The following is a 22,086-nucleotide window of genomic DNA, read 5'->3' on the forward strand; positions in this document are numbered from 1 at the left end:
TCCACTGTCCAATCGCCTAGCTCTCGACGTCTATTCGTCATCCCTCGCGGGTAGTGCTGATGGCAAACAGAGCAGTTTCGATCCTTCCCCCGTTGTTCGTAAGCCATCAAGTGGCACCAAAGCGCCCCTTCGTGCGCTGCCATTCGCTGTCCGTTCCCTCCAAGACGGATATGATGGTATTGATTCCATCATATCGACGATGGCATTGCGGTGGCTTTCGTATCGGCCTCCTCCATGAAAGCATCGAGTTTGGGGGTGGCACACAACTATGCCAACGGGTCTCAAGCCGAACAACCCAAGGGTCGGGTAGCTTACAAGAACCATCTTCGACGCGCCGTTTAATCTAACGTTGTAATAAATGAAGTCATCTACCTCCATGGGCTGTGGCTTGATTCAAGACAGATCTGGTAGAGCGAGTCGAAGCCCAATTCCTCGTGCGAGAGGAGAAACAGTGGTAGTGCGAGGAGACTTGCTCCCCTCCAGCCGCAGTTCGCTGGCGGAGTATGGCCCATCTCGTATCCCGCTCCTTCGCCATGGCATGCCGAGCCCAGAGAACCTACCAACCCGTGGTGGTGATGGTGGTGGTGGTAATACAGCCCCCAAAAAGTTGTGCAATCCTTCTCTAGGTCACCCACCACGCTGTTGATTGCATGCGTGCGTGACGTAGAAACGTCGAACCAACCGCATTGACGGCCTTGTTTCTCTGATAAGGCGACCCATCTTGTTTTGCCTATGCTCTCTGTAGACTAGTCGAAGCCATTTTCTCTGATGGGTACCTAGCCTATCATGTCGAGCACTGGCATTCAGACCTATGGCTGCGACGATCAACTTGGCGCATCAGCGTAGGTGAAGCAGACGTAGATCATGGCGGTTCTTCTGATATCTCAGTCATTGACTGAAGAGCTCGCGAGACACAGTGATATGGTGAGTAGCGCTATTAACTACATGTGCTGCTCACGTATCTGGGACCGCAATGACGAAGAGTCCGACTTCCTTTCTATAGAATTTATGGTAAGGATAAGTTCTTTCCTTCGCGCGAAATAGCTTCGGCATGATCTGCATCAACCTATACGACAATACCCAGTAGTCATCATGTCCGTCGTACTACCCCCAAGAACGATCCTAGGCCATTATCTATGCCGGACGAGACCACCGACAGGGGTTTTGGCGCGTTCTTGTCATCTTGTAGCTTACGCTTCGCAGCCGCAGCTGTCTCCTCGCTCATCACGACCTGGTACGTTGGCCTTGCCTCATCACCTAGGGTTACGCCACCTCCTCCCGGTCCGTATTGAAAAGCGAGTTGTTCCCCGATATGTCGGCCGTCATCTGCCCGAAAGCTTGCGCCACCTCGCGACCCGCCATGCGCACGTTGGCTAGGAGCTTGCTCGGTGAGCTCTCCTTGGGCTGGATCTCGCCGGTGATGATTGTGTAGTCATCCTGCGCGAACCGGTCGCAGAAGGGCGGGTACATGCGCGTCGACGATCCGTAGAGCGTGTCGAGCATGGCAATCCGGCGCTTCAATTCCGCAATGCGAGTTGTGAACTGCGTTGCCGAGTAGGTGATGTTGATGAGCTGGATGACGAAACGCTGGATGAGGAGCATGGCCGCCACGGCGATGGAAGCCAGCGCAACCTTCTGCAAGATCAACAACCATTTGGGTGGCGCTATTTTAGAGTCGAATGCCATGCAGACAGGCACGGTGGTTGCGTAGGCGATGATGGTCCAGAGAAGGAGTGAGATGGAGGTCTCGATCTTTCGAACGATGGGGTGGTACTTTCGGGTGCCCGAGTTGACGATGCCGCAGACGAAGACGTATGCTGTCGGCATGAGCATGGCGATCAACTTCGAAAGCCACAGGCTTCCCCAAACAACCTCGAGCCAGACGAAGAGGCCAAGGAGCCTGACTCCATCGGCACGACGGTTCGCATAGACGGTTGCGAGCAGCCCGACTGGGATGCCCAAGAGGGCGGCTACCGGAATAAAGTGTCGAGCCTAGCGGAGGAGAGCTTTGAAGCTCCAGATACGCTCGTACATACAACCCAGGCTCTCGCGAGTGCCCGCAGTTCCATCCAACCCCATCATTTCGTCTTCATCCAAGGTGAACTTGCTAGCACGATTGATGCCCGGCTGAACAATGTCGACGGAGGACCTGGCCGAGGGGGCGGAGATGGACGTCACCTTAACGAAGGGCTCAGCCGGCTGAGGTGCCGCGACCTTCTCGATGTCGATGACCATATTGTTGCTCGCCATAGTAGCTTAGGGAAGATGTCGCAGATCTTGGGGTTGCAGTGCCGCTCCGAAGACAACATGGACGTCAACATATAGCCAACAGACACGGGCTCCCTGCTCGTTCACAAGATGGTCTGGCCTCAAACATCGGAATGCCCGACTTCGCCGCTAGATAGTCAGCTCTCGGTGCGACCGAATACTGTAGAGTATTTAAAAGAGGCAAAAGGCTCTGGACAGGTCGATGTAGGAAGCCCAACAATTGACGGCCTCGTGGCCCTGACTTACTCGAGCTAGCCGGCTCATCACTCTTTTCCACTCTTGAGGGCTCATCGCCCGTCGTCTCAGCTAATATTCGCAGAACTCGAAACTAGGTACCGAGCTATTATTCTTCTAGTCGGTCTAGCATCGCCGAAGCTCGTTCGTGGCTTAAGCCAAATCGTTGCAGAGGCCTACCCGACCCGAGACACCGGATTGAGTTCGGTCTAACATGCGGCTGAACTGCTCGTTCCTTGTGAACTAGCAAAGCCCAGGCCCTTCACACCTACATCGATCTACTCTGGCCGAGCACAATCGCATCGACAAAGGCTTGCCACGGCTAAGCCGTTTAGTCACTCTATTGAGTCTAATACCTTGCCTAGTTGCACAATCATAAATATATTTGGGGTCACAAACAGGACTTCTGCAATTGAATGGTTCTGTGTGTCTAGTGCAGCCTTGACTTGCTGTTTTCCCCATTTCTCGGTTTTTAACAGTTGAATCTTATCAAAGTCGTTTGTTCACCATGGCTTCTGAAAAGACCGATGTTCCTGTCACCGAACGGCCTGTCGATAAGTCGTCTCCGACATCGTCGACCCTCGGGCAAGAGTCGAACGAGAACAAGTCCTTGTTCGAGCGAGCCACTTCTTTGTTCGAGGAGTGGTACTACGTCTGGGAGGTCTTCGGCATCCTGATTTCAGGCCTCGCAATCGTCGCTATCTGCATGGTTGTCTCCCACTTTGACGGGAAACAAGTCCCAGACTGGGAAGCCAAGGTCCCGTACAGAAAAGAAAAGTTCAGACTGACGATCAATTCTCTGCTCTCCATGCTCTCGGTTCTAGGCTCTACATGTGCCATGATCCCCGTGACGAAGAGCCTGGGTCAACTGAAGTACCTGTGGTTCATGGAGCAGGATCGCAAACTAGCCGACCTTGAGGTTTTCGATTCTGCTTCTCGTGGAAAGTTCGGCAGTGCCATGCTTATTTGGAAACTCAGGTTCAAGTAAGTTTACCACAACATGAGCGCTCTTGTTTGTTCGGTCATACCTAACAATCGTTTTTACAGGCATTTAGCAGTATTGGGAGGACTGGCGTCACTGCTAGCTCTAGCATATGGCCCTTTCGTACAGAACCTCCTTACATTCAGCGTCGACTATAATAAGGTAAACCAAGACGCCCTCCTCTCCTATTCATGGGCCTATACAGGCACAGGTACGTTAGTTCTGCACGACTTGGTCTCCCATGCAATGTACTGACTTACGGGGTTGAAGGAGGGTCGGTTGAAGTGATCGAAACACCACTTCAGTATGCGGTTGGTGAGGCATTGCAAGACGCATCCGTCGATTGGGCTGTTCCTGCGCTCAAGTGCAAAACAGGCGACTGTTACTGGGACCCTTATTACACCATCGCAGCCTGCAGCCGCTGCACAGATATCAGTCATCTTCTTACACGCACCTGTACCCCGGTGGTCACGAACCAAGACGACTTCACTGAAACGGGAGGGTGCAATGTAGCATTGCCTAACGGCCTTTCTCTCAACAGCACTGGCGCGGACTATCCCCATAGAGTTGTCATGTTGATGAACACCACGATGTCCCCCCTTGCTTCCAACTACTCGTCACCATTGGCCTTGGTTCAATCCATCGCGGAGTATCCCTCTGAGGGCTCCACGCTATCGAAGCCCTTCATGATCACAAAGGACTCGCCGCTTTCTGCTCACGAATGCGCGATTATCCCTTGCGTCCAGCAACAGAACCTCAAGATTAACCCCCAGGAAGCCGAGACCAGCGGCAACTCATTGCGCTCCGACAATGGAGTCATACCCTCTCTTAACATCACTCAGCAGTGGGACAACTACTACAAGGATCCTTCGGGAGGCTATGTTTATATCACTTTTGACGACCCCGGCGTCAACAAAAACATACCAGCTCAGCAAAAGGATTCGTATGGCTCGACGCCCTACATGGAACCAGCTGCATACGACGCTTTGAAGAAATACCTTGCGGAAGAGCTCAGTGGATACGTTTATACCAACCCTACTGACACAGATCCGGAATCCTACCTTCCCTCGGGGGGGGGGGGGGGGGGGGGGGGCAGCTCGCACTATCTACTCCCATACGGTCAACGGAACTTGGACATCCCCATACTGCGATGGCAACGGAACAACTGCCAAGCAGACCGGGGTTGTATGCGGTATGAACAAGGCGGCCGCAGGACTCACCAACGCCTTCAGGCTCCAGACATGGCAGATGATCGATTCCCCGAATCGCCTCAATGGCACGACGAGGGCACCCCAGCAGATCTGCAAGGCTCAATGGCAGTACGTCTCTGCGCCCATCGCCGTCTGGGCACTCGGGCTGGTGTTGTTTATCGGCGTCGTGATCAAGACCCGCCGGGCGAACATCAAGGCGTGGCGTACCAGTCCGCTTGCCACGCTGCTCCTGCGGCTGGACCCGGACAGCCGCGAGCATCTGAAGGACTGGCAGATAATGGGAGACGCGGAGTTGAAGGATGCGGCGAAGGAGCTACGGCTCCAGCTCCAGATGGACGAGAGCGGACCGCGATTCGTGAGGAGAACTGATGGACCGTCTAGCTGAATCTAAGCGGCGAAAGACGCGCGAGAGTGGTCACGCGTAAATGCCTTTCTATTGGAGTCGCTTTACCATAGACACTTGGGGCAAGGGTGGCATGTGATTTCACGTAGTCAAACCGCAACGAGCACCCGATGATGAACTAGCTACAGCGCTCGGCTAGCTCCATGTCTGTATTTCCTCGTTACAAACGACAGGCCATGTCCCGAATGTTCAGTCGAGTTGGATAGACGAACATTATCGCAATGTGTGTTCGTTAATTTGAACCAACACTGCTGACACAACAATACAAATAGTAGATCATCATCCTTCCGGGCACAAGAACATCCAACATCTTGACCTTGTTCATCATGACTTGAAGGGCGACAATCTGGAACCCGTGGGGTCTCTCCCAGCCATGTGATCATTATGTTCCTCGTACGGCACATCGAGACTTTATCAGAACTGGCTTTCATGCCTCGTGGCGATCTTTGGCCTAGAGCTTCTGGCCAAATATCAGGCTGACCCAGGGGCCCTGGCAGAGGATCTTGGTTCATAAGCAGACGCTAGTGTGCGATAAAGACCCAGAGTATATGGGGAGCCTGGGCGACCCTGCGTACTTTGCGGACGTTATGGACGAGGCGGCGCAGACCATAGAGGCCTGGTACGTGTACGTGCGGATGATGAACGTCTCGAGTTGAGTTTTGACAGCGGCGTGCCCGTGGGCAAGTTCACCTGGTCTGGTTGGATGTGGGGGGGAGGTAGGGGAGGTTTTCTTGTCTGAAAACCTGTTGCAAGTCACGTACGTGCTTATTGACCGTTGAAGTCGTATAACGGAGGTGGCTGTTCGCTGGTGAATTGGCTAGCAGGCCGAAGTAAAAGTCGTCGCCGGCAGAAGCTCTAAGCACACACACACGCGCGCGCACACACACACGATACGAGGCCATAGGCCCGAACCAGTCCTGTATAGTCGGAGGATTTTCAAAGAACAGAGAGTTGGTACATTTCAGATCCCCATATAGCTTCTTCTCTCGGAGTGTGAGAGACAATGTATCGATACGAAACCCCTCCGAGACACATTCATCCAGCGGCGACTGGCCAGATTCCAACATATTTCTTGCATACAGGCCCTGCCTAGCAAGGCACAGCTGCTCCTACCATGCATATTACATACTCCACAGGCAAACTTTCCATTACCCCTCCTCCACCTCGCTCACTGAGCAACAAGCCCCGAATCAACCAAACTTCTTCTCAAACTTCCTCAACATCCCCGTGACGCCCTTTTCCAACCGGCCCATGTTCTGCTCCAGCTTCCCTGACGGGTCCTGCTTGCCCATGTAGCCCTTGTACCCGCTGGCCTCCGCCTCCGTCGGTCGGTACGCCTGCGCGTGGATCGAGTAGTCAAAAGCGCGCGGCTGTTGCTGAGGCGTTGCCGTGCCGTTGCTGCCGGCGTACGAGTACTGCAAGAAGCCGCCCGGCGGGGCGACGGATGGCGTCGCAGCCGCTGCAGGAGCAGCAGGCGCCGCAGTCGGGCCGGGGCTCGCGATGGAAGGCGTGGCTTGTGACGACGAAGACGGCGGAGGTGTGGGTTGGAACGTTTGCTGTACCGGTGGGGTGGTCTGCTGCTGCTGCTGTTGTTGTTGTTGGGCAGGCGGCGGTGGCGGCGGTGGTTGGAAGCCCGGTGACGCGGGGAACGGACTTCCGTAGGGGCTCGTCAGCCCCGGGGAAGCGAGGCCGTTGTGGACGGCGTGCGCGGGCATCGTCGCCGCGCGCTGGAGCACCGGCTGGGTGGGTGGTGCGCCAAAATGCTGCTGCTGCTGCTGCTGCTGCTGCTGCGGTGGTGGAGGCGGGGGAGGCAGGCCCGCGCCGGCGATGCCGACGCCCTGCGCGCTCTGGAAGCCGGGAGGCGGGACGAAGCCCGGCGAGAACGGGGCCTGTGCGTCGTAAGCGACGGCCGCGGCCAGTGGATCGATGACGCCGTCGTCCGGGGGCGGTGTCTTTTCCCTGTGGCGGATGGCCTCTGGAGCGGCAGGGGCGGCGGGGTTGTATGCCATTGGCACAAAGCTTGCGGGCTGCTGCTGTTGCTGCTCGGGAGCCGGGACAGCCGACGTCGGAGGAGGACCCGGAATGCTCGGCGGCCCGGTATGGGAGGCGGCGCCGGGCGTCCCGTAGGTGGGGTCTGATATGGCGACGTGCTCGAGCTGCTGCACGACGGAGCTCATGGGGGCAGCAGGTTGGCGGGCCTGGAGATGATGATGCTGTTGCTGGTGCTGAGGCTCGTCGAGGATCTCGACCTGCGACGGCGGGAGGACGAATCGGATCCCGTTGACGAACTGCAGCGCGTCCTCGGCCTTCCAGAAGTAGATGTCGAGCGAGTGGAGTTTGTAGTGGTACTTGTTCTGGTTCTGGGGGTCGTAAGTCGGGAGGTGCCATTCCATCTGGCTCGTCGTCTCGCCGACTGTGAGAGTCACCATGCACTGGTGGTTGTACGAGTACCGGACATGCGTCTTGTCCAAGACTGCCAGCTCATTGTCAGCCGTTGCCCCGCATCGTCGTCAAGCTGTACCCCTGAGGGGGAGAGGCTTCAGAGAAAGGTTGAGGGACAGGGGGATCACCAACATCCGTCAAAGGCATCTTGGTCCTCGGTGCCGGGTTTGTTTGCAATCTCAATGCGCGCGCGGCGGTCGTTTGCGTTCTCGAACAGGTAGATGTAGGAGCCCTTGTCGAAGCGGTGGTGCGGCGGATTGCTGGTCGGCGGGCCGTAGAAATAGTGAACGTCTCCGAAGCTGTTAAGCGCGACGGACCAGTCAGCCATCTTTCCTACACTTGTTCCGTCCGGGACCGAAAGCCCGTTTGATCTCGAGCAGCCGGTAGTTGGTCGTTGACGAAGAGCACAAATTAAGGCGGCTTGTTAGGCGAGAACGGACGGGGCTTGAATAAAAACTCACAGAGTAGCAACATTCTCCTCGCCCGGCTGGGTCGCCATCTTGGGCCCCGAATCGCCGAGAGTAAAACAACACCAAGAATAGCCTTTCCTCAAGGGCAGCAGGCCACCGACCCCCGGGCGACCGCGGCCAGGGAGCAGCAATGATCAGATCTCGGAGGCGCAGGAGAGGCGCAAGCTGTGGGATTACCCCGCCTCGGTCAGTAGCCAAGGGCGGCAGCAGGCAAATTGCGCAGCAGTCGTCGTGCGAGAAAGGCGACTGGAGAGTGTGGCACCCGTTGAGATGAGGAAGGACAAGAGTTCCGGACAAAGTGATGTTTCGGTGACGGTTGTGTGGGTTGGTGGTTTCTAAGTAGGTCTGAATATCAGGTCTCTCGGGAAGAGGAAAGAAAAGGAGTCCCAAGAGCTTTCCGAGATCTATTTCTCTCCTTCTCTCTTTCTCCCCTCTCACACGTACAGAGAGAGACTTTCTGTCTCTCTCTCGCTTACGCTGCCCTCCCTTCTTGCCCTTTATCTTTGGAACCACTCGGTAACTCAGACCGCAATGCCAGAGGAGAGAGAAAGCCCAAAAGACCACTGGGTCCAGCGGCCTCGCGCCGCCCGCGGAGAACCCCTCCATGTCCAGCCCAATCCCGTCCCGCCATTCCTCAAGCTCCAGCGTGCGTGCCGGTCGTGCATGCGTGCTGCGAGGTTGCATGGGGTGGTGGTAAGCTGCAGGTTTCTGGCCGCATCGAGTGGTCGACCCGGCGCTTACAGGACGTCGACGCGAGCCAATCACGGGTTCCGGCCGGGGGCCAGAGGAGCCGCCAGTGACAAGACAGTGGAGTGGGATTTTGCACCTCCAGTTGGTCACGCCTTGGCCGGGCGAGTGGGGCCGCCCAAAGGGGGCCGTGGATGCACGGACCCGGCTTGAAGTGTGCCTTAGTCATCGTTCAACGTTGGTGTGTCCCAAAAATTTGGCGATAGCTTCCCTATCGCGATTGTTAGGTGACGGATCATCCCTCGCGTGCAACCCCCCGGAGCTCTCCAGTCCAGTCGACGCGCAGCATACTCCTTTCCGACCTCTGACGGAGAATTAATCATATTGATTTCCGACTGACGTCCCTTTCGGTAGCTACAGCCCGCCAATTGCTCGGGAAATTCACACGCTAACTGTCCTCAAGAGACCTGCGACCGACCTCCATTCTCGCTGCGCAGCCTCACAAACCTCCCTTCTCTCCCCTATTCCACGACACCCGAACCTCCCCCCAAATCACCGAACAGCGTTCCCTGAGCCGCCGGCTCAGCCCGAAACCACAATGGGCGGCCTCACAAACGTCATCAACATGTGCTCCCACCTCCAAAACGCCTCCCGCGCCCGCCTCGGCATGACCTCGGTCATGAACACCAAGCAGAACCTCAACCTCGCCCTCGCCCTCCACCGCTCCGGCTTCCTCTCCTCCCTGTACCGCGGCGGCCCCACGCCCCCCTCCCCGGAAGATATGAGCAAGAACCCGGCGCCCGTCACCACCGCCAACGTCGCCACGCGCCGCCTCTGGCTCGGCCTCAAGTACTGGAACAACGAGCCCGTTCTCAAGGGCCTCAGCATGGTCACCAAGCCCACGCGACCCATCCGCGTCCACATCGAGGACCTCGAGCTCGTCGTCCGCGGCTTCAACAGCAAGAACGGTCTCGTCAAGGGCCTCGCCCTCGGCGAGTGCCTCTTCGTCTCCACCGACAGGGGCGTCTTGGAGGCGAGGGAGGCCCTGGCCAGGAAAGTCGGCGGTATTGTCTTGTGCCGTGCGAGATAAATTATATAAGAGGGGAGAGGAAAAAAAAAAAAAGAAGATGACGAAGAACCTCCTCCCTTCCTTCCTCCCTCGCCCCCATCGACTTGGGGAAACGGAATCATTTGAGTCGACAACGATTATCGTGGCCACGCAGGGGATGTTGGAGGGGAAAGGGGCTCGAAAAGGAGTATTTGGGAATCAAAAAAGAAAAAGAAAGGCACCATAGGGCAGTGCCTCGAAGCCATCCAGCGGGAGCCCTGTAGGATTATCGTCCTTCATATATGTACAAAATTTGTATTCTAGAGAAGACATGAACACACACCATTATGAGCTTCTTCATTGCCTGGTGCTCGTGGCGTTGTCGTGTTGGTCCCCATCCCACCCCGGCAACCGATGACGGGATGTACACGGCGGCGATCGAAATCACTACTATTACAGGGCGAAAGTCACAGACGCCAGCAGACGATTTCCCCACCTTTGCTACAGTGGTCTGGCCGTTGGTGATTCCTGTTACAACTGGTAATCATTCTCAATAACTAACTAATCTTGGGCCTTGTGGACCCGGCTTTTCCGCACTCCGGAACCCTAAAAACTCTCTAGAACGAAATAATTTACGCCTTTTGTCGGACAGGTATCATGGTACACCCCAATTGTTCTAAAACTATACAATCGCCACCGCCACTCTTTGACTTCCTCATGCGGTCTCGGTCTTGACCTCAGTGGTCGTGTCACCGGGGGAGGGAACCGCCTCCTCCTTGTCCTCCTTTTCGTCCGCCAGCAGCTCTTCGAACTCGTCAGGTGTCTTTAGATTGTGTTCCTCGGCTTCGCCTTCTTGGAGCGAGAGCTCGGCAGTCTGCTGGGCGAGGGCGTCAGAATCCAGCTCCTCGACGTGGTGTTCGACGATAGCCTCAGCCTCGGGTGCTGCGGCCTCAGCCTCCTCTTCTTCGACGATGGGTTCCGGCGTGGCGGGAGCCTTAGCCTCGGGGGTTCTAGGGGCCTCGGCTTGCTCGGCGAGGTTAGCAGCCGCCTCCGCCGTCTCAACCTTGGCGGTTTCGGGCGCAACTTGCTTGATCGGAGCCTCCCTCTTCGTGAAGGGGCTTCCCGCACGAGATGCCGAGGGTCTGGAAAGGGCTCTCTTGGGGCTCCTTGAAGTTGAGGACTTCTTGCTACTGCTGGGTCTTGCGCTCCGGCTCCTGGGAGGAGTGACGGGGGCCTTCTCCGTCAGCTTGGAGCTGGAGCTTGCTGTGGGGCGCATCATGCGTGCCAAGAAGCTCTCATCGATCTCCTTTTCCTTCTTGGTGATGGGGTGGTCCTGAAGGGGCTTCTTCGGGGGCGGGCCAATGCTGGGTCTGGGGCGGTTGATGACCGAGTTCTGGCGCCTCAAGGTCTTGGGCGGGGCCCCAGCACCAGCCGTGCTGGTTCTGCTAGCGGGGCGGCCCTGGTTGCCAGAAGCGCGTGAAAGGGTCTCACGGGGAGTCTCCCTGACCTTGGAGACAGACGCAGCCGTTGGGGCCATCAGGGAAGCAGGCAGCTTAACGGGCTTTGTGGGTGACTTGACCTTGGGTTTGACAAAGCCTGTGCCGCTGCCGGGAGAAACGTGAATAGGGGTAGGTTTCTTGTTGGATCCAGCGGGCTTTGCACCAGACTTTGGTGTAACTGTGGCTGCGGCCGTTGCCGTGCTAGTGGCCGTCTTTTCAGATGTCTTCTTGGAGCTTTCGTGCTGAGGCTTAGGAGCACTCAGCTTGGAGGCTGCAGCACCTGTGGTGGGCGTCTTTGCAGTGATCGGAGACCTTGTAGGTGTCTTTGCTCTCGTGATAGTAGCGGGGGGTGCCAATTGGGCAGGGATCTTCTTGGGAGGCTTTGTAGAGCCCTTGGGGGGTTCAGTCTTGGGGGTTCCAGTCTTGGGGGCCTTTGCCGGGGCCGCGCCATTGGCGGCGGTGGTTTGGGGAGGGATTTGTGTCGGGTCGCCAGGCAGAAGCTCTGGCGTAGGGGTCTCCATATCGACGTGCTTGTCGGGGTTGTGGCTCGGGTGATCAGTCAGGGCCCCGAAGTTTTGAGGTGAAGCCCCGTTTGTGGGTTTGTCTGTGTCGGGACGGCGAGGGGATTCGGGAATGGGGCTGCCAACAATGTTGGTCTTGTAGCCGACAGAGGTGTCCTCGGTGGCTATGGTCTTATCCGACAAGCCCGACACTGACGCCTCGCCCTCGGTGTGACCGCTTAGCCGCCGCTGGGACAAGCTACCGTTCGAATCGTTGCTGGGGTCTCGGCGAAGACCCATTCTTCCGTCCTTCTCGATGGCAACGAAGCTGGTTCGGATCTTGGAGAGGGGACGGGCGGGGGGAGGGGTCTCGGTGCCACCTGCAGGGAGAATGCGAGTTAGTCGAGCTCGAGACGGCGGACACGTAGCGTTTATAGAATGGATGGACAAGGCAGCAACTTTGCGGCGGGGGAACGTTTCCGAGTCGACGTCATGAAATGTAGCTGCACCTGTGAACCAGGCAGGTTGGAGAACTTACTGGAGAGGCCAGGAGACCTTCCACGATCCGGGGGGCTCGTGTCAGCCTTCTGCTCGAACATGGCACGGAGGTTCTTGACGGCCGACATGGCTGCGGTGTTGAGGTCGCTCGATAGCGACTGGTTGCAGGAGGGAATGGCGGGAGAAAGAGCGGCAGGGGATGCAATGCAGCAAGGAAGATTGGGAGTTGCGACGGAGCGAACTGATTTGGAACTACACGGATGTTGAGGAAAGAAAGGGCGAAACGCGTGCGCGCAGAGGGTGCGATGGGTCGGCTACGACACTGGATTCGGAATTGGCGTGTTTCCGAAAGGAAAGCGCATGCCGGGTCTGCAGCTACGTCTTCCGGGCCGGGTCGGAGGGCAAACACGGAGTCGCGAACCAGACGCTTGCTTGGACGGAGGGTTTTCAGGGCAAGCGGGCAAGAATATCGCCAGCGGTGTCACTTGAGCAAGACAAGGAGCCTTGGACAGTCGGTAGTGGTGATGGTGGTGGTGGTGATGGTGGATTAGCGTTTAGGCGAGCGAGGCTTGGATGGGAGGAATAGCGAGTTGCTATGACAGCTGGGGATGCATGATCGATGGCAGCGAGGTTTGAACTGAGCAAAGTAGAGCAGAGCAGAGCAAATGAGAGGTTGCAGCTGCAGCACAGGCCTTTCCGTGTAAAATGGGCAAGATATGTCGGATGAGCAAGAGAGAAAGAGAGAGAGAGAGAGAGATAGGGAGGGAAAGAAAGAGAGTGTGTCTGAATGGGTACGTGTTATTGTTTGGGTGTCTCAGCCAAAGTCTCGTTCGTTTCCCAGGCCCCGGTGGTCGCGATCGTCGGTGGTTTTGTTTGTGGGTTGGGCCAGCAGATGCAAAGGGGAAGAAGTTGCAAAGTAACAGACGGTCGAGACAAGGCGATTGGAAACCCAGACGTATCCTCGGACTTTAGCAGAGCAAGAGGTGGAGGGGGACAAGAGTCAAAAGGTAGGCGGCCATCGGGGCACAGGGCGGTAGGTGGTTCGGGAAGGGGAAGTGAGGTTGCTGCGCTTCAGGGCTGGCATTTAAATTACGGGCACCCCCATAATCATATTCACAATTCGAGGGACTGGATCGATCAGGAGGAGAAGGATGAGGGAATACCTAGCTGCACGCCACGCGCACGAGAGGCCACTCTATTTGCCCGCTCCGAGGCTCGATCCCGTCTTTTCCCTTTCCCCTTCCCCTTCCCCTTCCCCTCCCCTCGCCTTTCGCCTCCTTCCCCTTCCCCCTCTTCATAGGGCGGCGGCGTCTTGTTCAGTTCGACTGGTGGTGGTGATGTGAACCTTGGACCGTCGATGAGGGGTGGGTGGGTGTGTGCTAGCAATTCAGGGGTTCCCATGGATGGATGCACATGCTCGTGCTGCCACGGCGTAGTGCCTACCTACACTAGGTAGATTTACTTGGTGTTGGACAGTTTACTTTATGTAAACTATGTAATCACGCTAGCTAGCAAACCGTCCCGCCGCCAGCTCAATGCTGCGAAAGTGTACAGGGTACCGTACTTCGTACCGAGCGTGTGACAGCTCCTCCAGTCGCGTCCCAACGTATGTACAAGTACCTCTCTCCGCGTGGTGCCGTATGCTGGGTACCCACCAAAGTGGGGGCGAGGGGGAGGTGGGAGATGGTTATATCCGTACCCGTACCTGTATGCATCTAGCGTACACATTCCACTCACCTACCTACCTACTACTACTATCTAGCTACCGACCTAGTGTAGCAAAGCTTGTGTAAGTGACACTAATAGAGGTGCGCCTCTTCAGCCAGATGCTACGGGACATTCCCGCCCCATCCCTTCGTCTCGCTTGTCGAAATCGCCGACAGGGGCTCCCAAGTGGAAGTTGCATTGATTGGCCAAGGGTTGTCGTTTGATTTCCTCACATGATTCTGCAAGAAGCTCATTCATTGACGGACCGGGGGTTGGCCTTTGTTGCCCTCTATTGTCTCGACTTTCTCCAAAGTCTCGACAGGCTTGGACGTGACGTGACATGACGCGACGTGACGTGAACTGGTGCAGTCTGGGCGAGTGACTCTGTGCTCGTCGATTTTGGGTGGGTGGTGATAGGCCCCGGGCGTCTCATTACCCCTTTTCCCGGCTTCTCTCTCTCTCTGTCTCTCTGCCTTGTCAATCTAGAGACAAGGCCGGGGCTAATTAATGACTGGTCCCCAAGCCCCCAAAACTCCCAAACCCCCAAAGCCAAGGGGAGAAAAAGACAACGCCCGCTCGTAATGACCTTAGATAGTAGTACTCCGTACATACCTCATCAGCTTAGCAGCTCTGCCAGTGAGTGCTCGGGGCATGACCGGGTTGAGGAGACACGGGAAAGATAGCCAGCGAGAAGACGTCGGAACGTGCTAGCCGACCGAGGCGCGACGACGGACGATCCGGACCTTTTGACCGTTGCCTATTGCCCCGTTGCGCCGTGGCTGATGTGGTTTTGTCATGTCCTCTTTCCTTTGTCCTTTGCAACGGTCATCAAATCCACATGAATAAGTTTTTTTTTTCCTTTTCTTTCTTCCCCCCCCACGATCGTAGCAAACGCTAGCAGCTACCGAAAGAAGAAGAAAAAAGTGGAAGCTGCCCACATAAGTCAGATACCTACCGAGTACGGAGTACCTACCTGCCTATCCACCTAGGTATCTACCTTATGCACGGTCTCATGTTTCAGAGCACCTCTGCAAGTACTTATCCGTATTTGTGCATCATAGTGTAAGGAGGTACCTCCATCCGGCCTGGCTTACTCCGTACCTTACCGCCTTTTGCCGCTTACAATGGCCGGCCGCTTGGGCTAAAGAGCTAGTTCAGGGCCTTATCCAGAAACACAATGCATTATTCGGATCAAAGAAGAGAGAGCGCGGCATTAAATTTTTACTATGATTATTTTAACAGCATTGTTTTGTTTACTTGGGTGAGACTGTCTTATGGCTGCTTACGAAACTTTCTGCTGCTCTAGCAACTGGAAGTCCTGCCCCCACCTCGCCAATTTCTCAAGCTTCAAAATGGTCTGGACGTGTATCCGGAACACGACGCCCCCCCATCCCTTCCCCTTCTCCTCTTCCACTTCACCACTATCAAACAGCCAATGGGGGCCGAGGGGGCCGAGGAAGCTCCCGTCTTTCTGGAAGCTCTTCCCCAAGGACCAGCCTGCAGGGGAAAAGGACCCTCAAACCCGTTTTTTTTTCCCTTTCCCTTTCTTTCTTATATCTACGGATACAACCTATCATGAATAATACTAACTACTTACCTACCATCTATACTTGCTTTACGTAGAATGTGGGGAGACCAATCACCCTCGTCGGGCTCTTCTTGGGCGGCGAACCGGCAGCAGTCAGTTCCTCGGAGCCTTGTCCATAATTTATTTCCCTCTCAGGGTCCATACTATAATAACCCCGTCACCCACTGGTGTGAAGAATTGTGGCTCGCCCACCCGGTCAATGCTGCCAGCCACTCAAGGGGAGACACGGCGACGTGGCTCCAAGTCATTTCAGGGCTGACCACGCGCGTCGAGAGCGAAGGCCTTCCTCCCCCCCCCCTCCCCAAAACTAAAGAACTACGGTTCGACGACGCGAGAACGAATCTTGTCTACCATGAGCACGTCTCTGACTGTGCTGCGTATTCCAGTATAATCGTGACTTGACCCAATGGCGCAGAGCACCAGTGCTGATACATGCTGTGGAATACCTACCGTAGGTACGGAGTACTATGAAAAGCACATGTTTCTCACCTACCTGTACTTGCCTTTTGCCATGCTCAATCATGGTGAGAAACAGCACCTTCCTGCACAAGGATGATAGGTACATGCCTTGGATGTTCGACGGCGCCTGAGAGAGTCCAAACAGACGACCCCCTCCCCCATTTCATAGCATCGCCGGCTGTGCGCCCTTTTCATCGAGACCTACTATCCAGTCTATCATATCCTAGTGCAATCCCTCACCCAATGCCCCCTGCTACAGTGAGCAAGTCGCCCTCCTCTACAGAAACACCCTCATCACCAAGCAATGCAAGCAAGTCCCTAAGTCTCCGCACCCTTTGGTCCGACACCCAATCCAGCCTAACCCGCCTCCTCCGCGCCAACCTCCGTAGCGGGCCCCCTTCCTCGGGGAAATCCACCGCCTCCGGGTCCGACAGCCCGGTCCGCTTCGAAATCAGCCTACCCCGACAACCGGGACGCCCCATCCCGCGACGCTGTCCTAAGGGCATCTTCGTCGCCATCGTTTGCCCGCCCGTGGCTGTCTACCGCGTAGACCGCGAACTGAATGCGAGGGTTTGGCTTACGGTGGCGCTGACTCTGTCAGGATGGCTTCCCGGCGTGGCCTGTAAGTGCAGACAGACGGGAGGGGGCAGAGACTGTAGTCGATGGGAAGACGGCACTGACAAATAGGGTTGGGTGGGGGACGACAGACGCGCTTTTGACTGTTCCCGCGTGCCCGGATTCGCCGTATTACTGGCATACCGCCGAGAGATCCAGCTCGGCCGCGGCCAAGAGTTCCGAGAAGGCGCTCTACGCAGCCGTCAAGAAAACTGATCCGTTGGGTCGCGTGAGGGGGGAAAAAGGGGGGGGGCAATGGAAAGCAAGTCCGAACGGAAGCTGAACCGAAGCGCTGGCAGGGTCCGTATGCCAGTCACATCTGAACACGCTGGACTAGCATAGACAACGACCCGAGGGAACGCAGAGTGCAAAAAAAGAAGAAGAAAAGATGGAGAGAGAAGACGAGGTTTGTATTCTTGTTCGAAAGTCTATTTTTCTATCATGAATCGCATGCTTCCCTATAAACCCTTGACCCGTTCTCGTACAAGGTGGCCGGAAGGCGATGTTTCTTCCCACGTCCAGACTACTATAAAGCAAATCCAGACATGACATTAGATATACATGTACAATAGTACGCCTGCCCAAACAGGCGGCGTACGACCACGGCCCGTCTCGCCTCGGACGGGGCGGGTTCGGTGTTGATACACGACACTCGGTGCCATAGTTTGTGCCACGGTTTTTGGCGTACGAAGAGAAGACCTTTTTTTTTCTTTCTTTCTTCTTCCCCTCTACAATGGAGACTGGCGTTTCGTGGCTTATTTGGTGCGCTTGGCATCCAGCTCCTTCTCGTAGGCGGCGCAGAGCTCCTTTCTGTAGGGGTTGTCAGCAAAGAGAACAAGGAAACACATGGCGAAAAGGGGAGGGACGAGAGGAGGAGGAGGGGGAAGACGTACTGGAGGTGAGGGGGGGCCGGGGCGTAGTGGCTGAACTCCATGTTGAACTCGCCCTTGCCCTGGGTGGCGGCGCGGAGCTGGGAGCTGAAGCCGAACATGGCGTTGAGACTGCAGTCGCAGATGAGGGTGAAGTCCTCGATGCCGACCTCGGTGTCGTGGATGGTGGCGTTGCGCTTGTTCATGAGCATGATGATGTTGCCCTGGAACTCGTTGGGGGCCGTGATGGTGGTCTTCATGAGGGGCTCGAGGACCTGGCCGCCGGCCTCGTTGAAGGCCTTGCGGAAGGCCATCTGGGTGGCCAGGTTGAAGGCGAAGTCGGACGAGTCGGTGACGTGGGTGGAGCCGTCGTTGATGACCATCTTGGCGCCGATGACCTTGTGGCCGAGGAGCGGGCCCTTGTTGGTGGCCTCTTCGAAGCCCTTGGCGCAGGCGGTGATGTACTTGTCGGGGATGGTGCCGCCGACGACCTGGGTCTCGAAGATGTTCTTCTCCGGGTCCTCGTAGGGCTCGATCCAGCCGGCGACGCGGGCGTAGTCGCCGGGGCCGCCGCTCTGGCGCTTGAGGAGGAAGTCGTACGGGGTCTTGTGGGAGATGGTCTCGCGGTAGGCGACGCGGGGCTTGCCGGTCTCGCAGTCGACCTTGTACTCGCGGCGGAGGCGCTCGACGTAGATCTCGAGGTGGAGCTCGCCCATGCCCGAGATGATGGTCTCCTCCGACTCCTCGTCGACGTGCAGGCGGAAGGTCGGGTCCTCGCGCTGGAAGCGGTTCATGGCCTTGGAGAAGTTGTCGGCGTCGCTGGTGCGCTTGGGCTTGATGGACAGCGACATGACGGCGTCGGGGACGAACATGGAGGACATGGTGTAGGGCAGGTTGCCGTCGGTGAAGGTGTCGCCCGAGGCGCAGTCGACGCCGAAGACGGCGCAGATCTCGCCGGCGCCGACCTCGCTGACGTCCTCCATCTCGTTGGAGTGCATGCGCACGATGCGGGGGATGCGGACCTTCTTGTCGGTGCGGGAGTTGAAGAGGTAGGTGCCCTTGCGGAGCTTGCCCTGGTAGACGCGGATGTAGGTGAGCTGGCCGTAGTTGTTCTCCTCGAGCTTGAAGGCGAGGCCGACGAAGGGGAGCGAGTTGTAGGGTACCAGCTTGACGGTGGCCTCGTCGCGCTTCTTGTCGAGCGCCTTGTTCTCGACCTCACCCGGGTTCGGGAGGTAGTCGCAGACGGCGTCGAGCACGGGCTGAATGCCCTTGTCGGCGAGGGCGGAGCCCATCATGACGGGGGAGAACTTGAGGGCGATGGTGGAGCGGCGGATGGCGGCCTTAATCTGGGCGTTGGTCGGGACCTGCTCGTCGAGGAACAGCTCGGCCATCTCGTCGTCGACGTCGGCGAGCTTCTCGATGAGCTCCTGGCGCTTCTCCTCGACGAGGTCGTGGTAGCCGCCGGGGAGGACGTCGGTGGTCCTGACGACGGTGCCGCGGGGGCCCTCGAAGTAGTAGGCCTTCTTCTCAATCAGGTCGATGACGCCCTCGAACTCGTTCTCGGCCCCGATGGGCACCTGGATGGCGGCGGCGGGAATCTTGAGCTTCTTGTTGATCTGCTCGACGGCCTTCCAGGGGTTGGCACCCATGCGGTCCATCTTGTTCACAAAGCTGATGCGGGGGACGTTGTAGCGCTTCATCTGACGGTCGACGGTGATGGTCTGACTCTGGACGCCCGAGACGGCGCACAGGATCATGACGGCGCCGTCGAGCACGCGCAGGGCTCGCTCGACCTCGATGGTGAAGTCGATATGGCCGGGGGTGTCGATGATGTTGATGTGGTAGGTTTCCTCCTTTCCGTTCTCCGTCTTCTTCCAGTCGGCGAAGGTGGCCGCCGACTGGATGGTGATGCCCTTTTCTCTTTCGAGCTCCATCGAGTCCATCTTGGCGCCGACCGAGTCCTTGCCGCGGACCTCGTGGATCGCCTTGATGCGGCCCGAGTAGAACAGCACTCGCTCGGTGGCCGTCGTCTTTCCGCTGTCAATGTGGGCGGCGATACCGATGTTGCGCACGCGCGACAGGCGGTGCGCCTCCTCGGGGCTCATCTTGGCGGCGACGAGCTCGGGGGTGAGGGCGGAGGCGTTCTCCTGAGCCAGCTTCAGGGCCTCGGCGGCGGCCCCGGCGGACCTGACCGCGGTAGTCGTCGTGAGGGTGCGTCTGGCCGTCTGTCCCATCTTCCACATCGCAGCCGTCGTCATCGAAGGGGTTGTCGAAGGCTTCACGCTGGCGGCGAAGCCGAAGTGTCGCGCATGCCGGCCTTGGGGCCTTGCGCCGCTGAAAAGCCCGCCATTCGGCACTCTGACGGCCCTCGGAGCCCTCATCGTGACCAATGTTTCACGGACCGGAAACGAAGTCAAAAGGAAATGGAAAGAATGGGTGGGATCACGAGAAAAGGGAGCCGGGATCCATTAGGGACACGATGGTGTCTGTCTGGTACGGGGCTCGTTTTTTCCATCTCCCTCACTCGGCGAAACTTTTTTTTTTGGACATGGGTCCGGTTTCGCGCCGCCGCGAAGGCACGTGTTTTCGTGGAGGAGTGGGGCAACCCCGGATGTGGGCGAATCGCGGAAGCGGGATTACACCGGACGGTTTGATGGCGTACAACTTGTTGGGGAGGACATCGCCATGAGACATGGGAGCTAGTTTACATAATATGTCATCTCAACTTCCACAAGTGACCTGAATTCTCGTCTGTTCCAGCAAGCTCATAAGCACATTTATAGAGACTTTCATTCAATCCGTCGCTCGCAGAGCGTTGGGGAGAAGCAGGCAAGCCCTTAATGAAACGGCTCTGTGCGAAATTTTTCATTACATGGGTAGGTAGTATTGGTCTTATGTTGCCAACGAATCTCAGTTCTCTGCTGCGCAAATGGATATATACCCCTCCTGAACGCCGTACGCAAAATTACAAAGCTCTCCGACTTTGCTTAGATCCAGTGATCGTCCAGCGCCCGGTTCTTGTCGAGATAATCGTAGACCTGCTTGTAGTCTTTGCAAACGTGCTTCGCGTCCCAACCGTCGCTACCCGTCCAACCCGGAGGGAACGTCGTCTGTGTGCCCTCCAGCGCAACGTCGCCTGCGCACATGATGGCCTGCGGGAGGGGAGGATATGTCAGCTTCATGGGAGCCAGATCGATGGGAAAACCCCATCGCCACCACTTACCTGTCGGAGGTACTCGAAGCAGTGCTGCAAATGCCACGGCTCCTCGGCGCCCTGGGCACCCTCGGGGATGTGCGAGTGCATGTCGACGGCGCCGCTGCCGTTGACGGCGAGCCCCGCGTAGCTCTCGAGGATCGCGTAGAGACAGTGCAGCTGGTGCGTCATGGACGTCGTGAAGACCGTGCGCGGCGTGAACTCGGGCAGCGGGACGGGCAGGTTGTCATGGGCCTTGGTGTCGTTCATGACGACGTAGCCCAGGCCCCTGGGCACGATGGAAAGCCATTTCTCCTTGATCGAGGCGTCGGTGAAGAACTTCTTCGGGTCGTCGGGGACGAAGTCCGTCGTCGGGTGGAACGTGGTTATTTGCTGATTGACTGCGCCGTGTCAGCATGTCACGCGGTCAACCGGGCAGGGAGGAACAGCGTTACTCACACTCTGGCGCGAATCCTGTGAGGTCGCCCACGGGTTCGAGACGTTTATCACGGGGTGCTGTTGACTGCAGGCCCGCCCTCCGCTCGAGAAGCAGACCAAGAATGATGACCAGCATAAGCGTATCGATGAGTCCGCGCCAGCGAGGAAAGAAGCCAAGGGCCCTCGCGCATCGGCTCGGCTGCGTCGTCCGTGTCCCATCTTCGAGATCTGCCCTGTTCCACTGCTTGCCTTCGCCGTCGTCGCTGAGGAGCGATACGCTGACGTCGGTCATAGAGGGATCATCGTGGATTTGAGCCTCGCGGCGAACGTCGGAGTATGGCATGGCACCAGGCTTCATGGCGTCGGCTCTGGGCCTCGTTGCGTGTGATTTGAGATGCGATTGGCTATAAAACCTAACAGGTCTCTGCTCCGACTCTCACTCTACGAGTTTTCATGTAAAGCAAACAAGAAGAGGGGCCGAAATGGGAACCAGCCAGGCTTCGGATTGATAAAACAATCAAACATCAGTATGTACAAATGAAAAGCAGATAGGAAACACCGTATTGCGTATGCTACATACTACGGAGAGCCACCTACTACGTAGGCCGGTAAAACAGGAGGGCGACATCATGGGCCTGGACGAGTCGATGTGAAACAGCAACAGCTAATCCCTACGCAGTAGAGCGGCAGCGTCGCATGGCGGCAGTGGTGATCTGGTGAGATCCGACACTCCGTGTCTGAGATTGGCGGAGCACAGGGCCGTGTTTGGGACCGTAGGCCGTACAGGCCCTTCTCGGGTACCTATGTACATCATCGGCCGCCCAGGCTTGGCGAGAAGGCCATGGAGTCGATGTCGCGCGTTCGCATATAGCATTCGGTAGCTTTCGGGCTGTCTTCGTGGCGAGCTGGAATTAATTGTGAGTCTGAACTCGAGATGGGATGAACAGCGAAGGTTTATTTCGTCGAATACCTAGT

The 22,086-nt window shown here is 57.1% G+C and overlaps 9 protein-coding genes across 9 annotated transcripts; 4 read left to right on the forward strand and 5 right to left on the reverse strand.

Annotated features, from left to right (window-relative positions):
• Positions 1-1,263: 1,263 nt before the first annotated feature.
• Positions 1,264-2,250, reverse strand: LY79DRAFT_671189 (uncharacterized protein; the record flags this gene model as incomplete). Its single annotated transcript, XM_060563882.1, has 2 exons — positions 1,264-1,970; positions 2,037-2,250. 2 exons carry the CDS (start codon positions 2,248-2,250, stop codon positions 1,264-1,266), a joined length of 921 nt encoding a protein of 306 aa, XP_060412284.1.
• A 760-nt stretch (positions 2,251-3,010) lies between these two features.
• LY79DRAFT_591627 (uncharacterized protein) lies at positions 3,011-5,080 on the forward strand (the record flags this gene model as incomplete). Its single annotated transcript, XM_060561303.1, has 4 exons — positions 3,011-3,486; positions 3,550-3,695; positions 3,755-4,498; positions 4,581-5,080. 4 exons carry the CDS (start codon positions 3,011-3,013, stop codon positions 5,078-5,080), a joined length of 1,866 nt encoding a protein of 621 aa, XP_060412285.1.
• Positions 5,081-6,288: 1,208 nt separating this feature from the next.
• On the reverse strand, positions 6,289-8,039 carry LY79DRAFT_591628 (uncharacterized protein; the record flags this gene model as incomplete). Its single annotated transcript, XM_060561304.1, has 3 exons — positions 6,289-7,571; positions 7,673-7,839; positions 8,002-8,039. The coding sequence occupies 3 exons, from the start codon at positions 8,037-8,039 to the stop codon at positions 6,289-6,291; spliced, it is 1,488 nt and encodes a 495-aa protein (XP_060412286.1).
• Positions 8,040-8,989: 950 nt separating this feature from the next.
• Positions 8,990-10,269, forward strand: LY79DRAFT_559169 (ribosomal protein S8). The gene is made up of 2 exons (XM_060558231.1): positions 8,990-9,107; positions 9,163-10,269. The coding sequence occupies exon 2, from the start codon at positions 9,296-9,298 to the stop codon at positions 9,785-9,787; it is 492 nt and encodes a 163-aa protein (XP_060412287.1). The 5' UTR covers positions 8,990-9,107; positions 9,163-9,295; the 3' UTR covers positions 9,788-10,269.
• A 191-nt stretch (positions 10,270-10,460) lies between these two features.
• On the reverse strand, positions 10,461-12,370 carry LY79DRAFT_671193 (uncharacterized protein; the record flags this gene model as incomplete). The annotated part of the gene is made up of 2 exons (XM_060563883.1): positions 10,461-12,124; positions 12,283-12,370. The coding sequence occupies 2 exons, from the start codon at positions 12,368-12,370 to the stop codon at positions 10,461-10,463; spliced, it is 1,752 nt and encodes a 583-aa protein (XP_060412288.1).
• Positions 12,371-12,991: 621 nt separating this feature from the next.
• On the forward strand, positions 12,992-13,819 carry LY79DRAFT_559173 (uncharacterized protein). The gene has a single exon (XM_060558232.1). The coding sequence runs from the start codon at positions 13,030-13,032 to the stop codon at positions 13,540-13,542; it is 513 nt and encodes a 170-aa protein (XP_060412289.1). The 5' UTR covers positions 12,992-13,029; the 3' UTR covers positions 13,543-13,819.
• Positions 13,820-16,233: 2,414 nt separating this feature from the next.
• On the forward strand, positions 16,234-17,017 carry LY79DRAFT_559178 (uncharacterized protein). Its single transcript, XM_060558233.1, has one exon. It carries the CDS (start codon positions 16,240-16,242, stop codon positions 16,681-16,683), a length of 444 nt encoding a protein of 147 aa, XP_060412290.1. The 5' UTR covers positions 16,234-16,239; the 3' UTR covers positions 16,684-17,017.
• Positions 17,018-17,366: 349 nt separating this feature from the next.
• On the reverse strand, positions 17,367-19,861 carry LY79DRAFT_671195 (translation elongation factor G; the record flags this gene model as incomplete). The annotated part of the gene is made up of 2 exons (XM_060563884.1): positions 17,367-17,421; positions 17,505-19,861. The coding sequence occupies 2 exons, from the start codon at positions 19,859-19,861 to the stop codon at positions 17,367-17,369; spliced, it is 2,412 nt and encodes an 803-aa protein (XP_060412291.1).
• Positions 19,862-20,415: 554 nt separating this feature from the next.
• LY79DRAFT_274739 (uncharacterized protein) lies at positions 20,416-21,759 on the reverse strand. Its single transcript, XM_060552054.1, has 3 exons — positions 21,133-21,759; positions 20,704-21,074; positions 20,416-20,632 (listed from the first exon to the last, which is right to left on the reverse strand). The coding sequence occupies exons 1-3, from the start codon at positions 21,467-21,469 to the stop codon at positions 20,468-20,470; spliced, it is 873 nt and encodes a 290-aa protein (XP_060412292.1). The 5' UTR covers positions 21,470-21,759; the 3' UTR covers positions 20,416-20,467.
• Positions 21,760-22,086: the final 327 nt, after the last annotated feature.

This window comes from Colletotrichum navitas (assembly GCF_030913465.1).
Source record: "Colletotrichum navitas strain CBS 125086 chromosome Unknown LY79scaffold_46, whole genome shotgun sequence".
In the NCBI taxonomy this organism is placed as follows: Eukaryota; Fungi; Ascomycota; class Sordariomycetes; order Glomerellales; family Glomerellaceae; genus Colletotrichum; species Colletotrichum navitas.

Coding starts and splice junctions, on each gene's coding strand:
- LY79DRAFT_559173 (XM_060558232.1), top strand. CDS start 13,030: ATGGGTACGTGTTATTGTTTGGGTGTCTCAGCCAAAGTCTCGTTCGTT.
- LY79DRAFT_274739 (XM_060552054.1), bottom strand. CDS start 21,469: ATGAAGCCTGGTGCCATGCCATACTCCGACGTTCGCCGCGAGGCTCAA. Junction 21,075..21,132: donor CACAGGATTCGCGCCAGAGT/GTGAGTAACGCT, acceptor GACACGGCGCAG/TCAATCAGCAAATAACCACG. Junction 20,633..20,703: donor GCTTCGAGTACCTCCGACAG/GTAAGTGGTGGC, acceptor CCCCTCCCGCAG/GCCATCATGTGCGCAGGCGA.
- LY79DRAFT_559178 (XM_060558233.1), top strand. CDS start 16,240: ATGCCCCCTGCTACAGTGAGCAAGTCGCCCTCCTCTACAGAAACACCC.
- LY79DRAFT_559169 (XM_060558231.1), top strand. CDS start 9,296: ATGGGCGGCCTCACAAACGTCATCAACATGTGCTCCCACCTCCAAAAC.